The following is a 5,849-nucleotide window of genomic DNA, read 5'->3' as shown; positions in this document are numbered from 1 at the left end:
AAACCCAACATGGTACATAAATAATTATTACAAAAAAACGTAACTGGTACAACTACTTAATGGTCCGGTACCGGACTTGTACTATTCTTGTAGGTGTTGTCAGCTTTGACCACGTGCCTTGGAAATTTTCCGCTTGTCCATGATAGCCACCGATTTGAGTTGCCCCGAGATCGAGCATAGGGAACCCCGGGGTCGAACCTCGAGCTGTGTCTCAAGCCTCCCGAAGACGGGCTATGGAATATCATAATGATCATAAAATCGGACTCTCCGATTTTAGCAGTATACAATAATAAAAGTAAATAAATTTTAAAATTGTATAGCTAAGTAAAAATGGCCAGTTTTGAACTTTACCCATCATTAGTCCCTGTGATATTCGGCCAACTGGACTCAAACCCGTAACCCTACTCTAAAGTAGTTGATTCTTGATATTTCTATAAAACCCCCCAATCATTTTTCTCCTCTTCAAATCTAAAACCCTGAATAGTCTCTGTACCTAAACCCCTAAATCCTAATGGCCTTACGAGCGGCGGCGACGACTACTCCGGCAGCATCCCGAGGTCTACGGGCACTTTTCTCTACATTTTCTTCCAACTTTCCTTTCAATCCACCTCAGCCACAAGTAGAAAAGCCGCCGCCGGCTGAACCATCCACCAATCTCTTTGTTTCCGGTTAGTTCCCTTTCATATGCCAAAAAAAGAGTTATCATTAATAATTCCTTATTCACTTTTTTTGTTCTTTTTCTCTTAGTATATTTTTTCTTCGGATTCTCCTTTCAGTTTATTGATTTAATTGTATTAATTCAGAATTTGAATAACCAGAAAAAGATTTCTTTTTTAGATTTGTTCTCTTATGCAATAAGGATCTGAACTTTTCTTGTAAACCATTTTGTAATTTGTTTTCAGTGTCGGATCTATTGTGAAAAATGAGATGAGTTTATTTGGTGATACTGATGTATTTGTTGAGAAATGAACATCACTAGCTGTTTATGGTTCCTTCAATGTTTTCAAAAGAAATATTCTTATTGTTTGTCAGACTTTCTCTTCGTTTGTTTATTACAAGTCAGGAGTTATCAGTTTGTTTATTACAAGTCAGGAGTTATCAGTTTGTAGCTTCACATGGTCTCAGCTAGTATCTTATTATGTTAGTTTTGATAATGGAAAATTGTCTTTTCTGCTTTCAAATTCTTGTTAACCATATTTTTGGATGAGGAACTGGTTAGGGACAGCCGGACAGGAATAGTGAAGGATCCGATTAAGATTGGTCGTTTTTGGTTACTTCAAGCTGGACCATGAAACTGGTGTCTTTTTCAGTAACTAAAGTGCTCACTTATTTTTTCATTTGTTTGGTATCCAGGTCTTAGCAAACGTACTACCTCAGAAGGACTTCGCGAAGCATTTGCCAAACACGGTGAAGTGATCAATGGTACATTTTACTTATCTCACTGGATAAAATGCAACATGATAATATCTTATGAAAAAATATAAATATATTTATGTAATTTGTTTTGCTTTTGCAGCTAGAGTGGTGACAGATCGGGTGTCTGGTTATTCAAAGGGTTTTGGTTTTGTTAGATATGCAACTTTGGAAGATGCTGCAGCTGGTATAAAGGGCCTGGATGGCCAGGTGAGTTGTGATATTAGATTGCCTCTTTTTCTGTTAGTGAGCAAATTTACTTGCACATAACTTTCGTGTCCAATATTTTTGCCTGTTAACCTCCAACAGGATGACTACAGCAAGAATAGTTAAAGCAGTTATATTATATTACATATTTATTTTTCGTTACTGATTGGGGGTAATGATCTGAATTTCTGTTCTTATCAAGATAAGGGTGGAGTATAGGCATCTTATGTATTAATTGGGAGTAAATATGATCTGCGGTTTAAATTCTTTGTTGCTTAGACATTAGAAAAGTTTGATAAAATGGCATGACACTTTTGGGCTGGAATCTCTTAAGGTGGTCAAAACTTTTTGGTAACTTTCTCTATTATATCTCATCGCCAGCAATTCAGGTTTTATAATTAAGAAACATAGTACAGTTATAAGCATCAGGTGCGAAGCCTTCTGATATATTTCATGGCTGAAGTGCTCAAAATGAAAGGAGAGTCATAAAACCTAGCAAATAGGGAGATGAAGAACCTTAAGCTCTACATTCCCATAGAATCAACCAAAGGAGCATGTATTCTGAGTTTCAGCCTAAATTAAGCATCTTTGCTTCTGGATTTTGTGTTCCAGTGTGGATATTAGTAGCATTCTTAAGCACGTCCTTCTTTTCCTTTTTCTCTTTTTGGGATTAATTTGGAGATTTTCATTCTTTTGGTCATTTTTGTATACCAACACACTATTGGTGTGTTGAGGAAGTCCTAAAAGAAGATTTAAGTTGAATTTGATGGTGTAGGCTGCAAAATTAATATCGACTTATCTTGTTGCTTGAAAAGAAGGTATTTCTATTTATCTGTTACATATCAAGTTGAAATCAACATAAGTTAACTGGCCATCAATCCTTTTGAAATCCAAAACTTTATTTAGAAAATGCTGTTTGCGACATAACCTTTTCAATTACCAAGATAAATATTAGATATATTTCATAAATCTAAAACTAATAAATTGAGGTGTTACTTCAAAGGCTTGTCTAGTATGACGTATAATGTTGTGGCAATTTTTTCCTGATGAAAATATTTTTCTCAATAAGGAAATATTTTAAACCAAAATGGGGAATAAACACTTGTACTCTAAGGGTGTAAGCCTTTCTTTTCTACTATTTCTTCTGCTGTATACTCTATATCAACTGCTTTTATTGACATGTAAACTCTATTAATTAGTTAGGACTATCGTCAAATATCACCTTCACCTCCTTATGCAACCGATTTCTCTTTCATTACCACAATTTGCCAACCAAATATTGAATTGTTATTTTGAAAATATGTTCTTGTATAAAACATCTTATGAAGAATGCCTTACCTCATATCAAACATTTTTTAATGTTGTAATGAAAAACCCTACTTTAACAAGACTTGAACTTGCTATAGGTAAAAAAGAAAGAAATCAAGTGCCAAAAAATCGAGAATCTACAAAAAGATATGATTTTATAAAAAGAACCTCATTGGTAAACCAAAAAGACATTAAAATCATAAGGTTGATCCTTAGATGTACAAAATCAATCTCTTCTATTCTCTCCCTCCCTCCAAACTGCTCACATAGGTGCTACCATAGCAACATCCCATGCTTGGCGCCTTCTTATTCGTCCTCTAAAAGCACAGCTAAATAGAGCACCCTTTCGCATTATTCGGCATGGTCCATTGTACTTTGAACCATCTTAAAAGCTCCCACTACAAATGTGATTTTACCTAGCAATTTAGTAAGCGATGATTCTCGTCATATATCAAATCACCAATTGATATGGTGATCCTCCTTCTCAAGCGTTCAGTTGTTAGAATTGCACTCCCTACCATCGAGCAAGTGAAATAACATACCTTTCTTTGCGGCCTTGGGATCTAAACTGATAGATGAGGGACACCCAACTTCGCTCAAGCTAGCAACTTAGCAAGTCTTAATTGAGAACTACCCCATTGTTCCCTAACTTATTATAGTAAGAAGCTAGGCAGATAAGGAGATTTCCCACATTTGTTAGTTTGGATTCCTAGGGTTCCAAGAAATGTGTGCTTCTTTGCATGGTTGGTGGTTAGAGGAGCGATCCTGACCGTTGAAAACTTGAGGAAGAGAATAATTGGTGTTTATGCGCAAAAATATTAGTGGGGAATGTGGACCACCTTCTTTTCTAGTGTCAAATAGTGTCTCAACTTCAATGGAGATTTTAAGATGGTTTTGAATTATGTGGACCATGCGGGGCATACTGAAGGACATCTTATTCAGCTAAGCTTTTGGAAGAAGGAAGAGAAGAAACATCCTCATTTGTTCTGACATTTTCTTGTCCTTTATAGCGATAGACTGTTATATGTTTATAACAACATTTGACGTTTAAATATTATTTGGCTGGTGTAGACAAAAATTATCTAAAGTCAATTTCTTTTCATGGGTGGCAGTAAGATTATCCTTTTTTTATTGACACAATGCTATCCTTGTTTCTAAAGGAATAGATAGACGTTTAAACCCCATATGAATTTAAACTTCAATTAATATGAATTTAAAATGTCATATGGGGTTGAAATGTCAACCTATTCCTTTAGAAACAACGGTAGCATTGTGTAGATACAAAAAGGATAATCCTTAATTTTTGTCTATAATAGCCAACTAATGATGTTATAGGCGGTTGACAGCCAATTGCTATAAAAGCCAAAAAATATCCGTACAAACGAGGTTGCTATAGAGAAATTTGACTGTATAATGAAATATTGTTATATATGGTAGCTGTTATAGAGAGGTTTGATTGTACAATGTACAAGAATACTGAAGCGTCCAAAACTTGCACATCGTGTTAATGGTATTTAAGGCCTCTGATACATGCGTGCTCCATTATCTATATTTGTGAATGGATGTATATTTCTCGAATTGAATGCGTATTGCCTTACTATACTTCTGCCACTGATGGTGTCATGTGTGGGTAAATAGCTTTGCCCAAGTTATTGAAACTTCTCTTCTTTTTCTACCTAGCTTGGATTCACCTTGAGTTTGGTAATCTCAGCTTCATTTTTTGAATAAGTTTAAAGGAAAAATGAGCAAATCAATACATCTTTGTACTTATAATATCATGGCTTTTTGGTGTGTACGGTTTATTTTATACTATGAACTTCTTCTGAGTGTCTTTTCTTCATAGCTGTTGTGTTTTTTTCCTTTAGCTTGCCAATTGTTCCATATACAGGGCTATAATAGCATGCTGAGTGTGTTAATGTGGTAAGGTACATGCATGTGAAAAATTGAGTTTTCCTTGTTAGTTTACCTGGATGCTTGTTGGTACAACTCCAAATTTTGTGAAACCGGATTATTAACAAAACTGCTTTGTGGTTGCTAGTTAATAGATATGCTTCAAATTTGTCTCCTTTTTTCCATGGTTATCTATTTGTCTTTCTCTTGACACGTTCCTAATGCATGACATTTAATATAGTAATTGCCATGTGGTTATAGGAGGATTAAGTTATGCTGCTTCACTGTTTTATAGTTCCTTGATGGATTGGGTAAATGCATGGAATATGATTTAGTTATTGCCAAAAGGTTCTAGGAGGAGGATTAAGTAATGCTCTTTCACTTTCTCATTTGTAGTTCCTTGATGGATGGGTCATCTTTGCTGAGTATGCGAGACCAAGACCTCCACCTCCTTCCTTGCAGAACGATAACACAGCTGGTGGATATGGCAATTATAATGGACCTTCGTATGGCAGGAATAACATGTGAACTTATATCAGCTCGTCATGATTGGGATATCTTGCATCTGCTCAAAGGAGAATTCTTTATGAACCATGGTACTTCAATGGTGTAAACTAAATAATACATGTATCTATTGTTTGGAAGTTCAGTTACCTGGTGTTTGGTGATATAAAATTGATCAGACCCAAGTTGATGTTCTTTCCAATGGGACATGTATTAATCGATCTATAAGTTCCAAATGCTTAAGTTTATTTGTTTGTATTGGAGGCTTAGCTCTCGTAAGCATGGCTTTGCTTGAACTTTTTGCTCTTCCCACTTCGCTAGAATGCTAAATTGTCTGTATTTGTATTGGAATGAAATGAGCCTGAACGGAATGCATATAATTATATAGTTGATAGCTAATTGGCGGAGTAAATTAATATTTTGCTACATTTACAGTTTGATTTTGTGTCTGATGTGTTAGTGCAACTAAAATATGATGAGAAAAATTTATCTGCACCGGGATTTATGCTAGTTTTCTCCGACTACTT

General features: G+C 35.4%; 1 protein-coding gene across 1 annotated transcript; it reads left to right on the top strand.

Annotated features, from left to right (window-relative positions):
• Positions 1 to 443: 443 nt before the first annotated feature.
• On the top strand, positions 444 to 5,618 carry LOC107811130 (organelle RRM domain-containing protein 2, mitochondrial). The gene is made up of 4 exons (XM_016636005.2): positions 444 to 668; positions 1,354 to 1,422; positions 1,517 to 1,623; positions 5,215 to 5,618. Exons 1-4 carry the CDS (start codon positions 512 to 514, stop codon positions 5,344 to 5,346), a joined length of 465 nt encoding a protein of 154 aa, XP_016491491.1. The 5' UTR covers positions 444 to 511; the 3' UTR covers positions 5,347 to 5,618.
• The last annotated feature ends 231 nt before the right edge of the window (positions 5,619 to 5,849 follow it).

The sequence above is a fragment of the Nicotiana tabacum genome, chromosome 8 (genome assembly GCF_000715075.1).
Source record: "Nicotiana tabacum cultivar K326 chromosome 8, ASM71507v2, whole genome shotgun sequence".
Lineage (NCBI taxonomy): Eukaryota > Viridiplantae > Streptophyta > Magnoliopsida > Solanales > Solanaceae > Nicotiana > Nicotiana tabacum.
The sequence above is the reverse complement of the archived record's forward strand: the minus strand, read 5'-3'. Positions and strand labels throughout refer to the sequence as shown.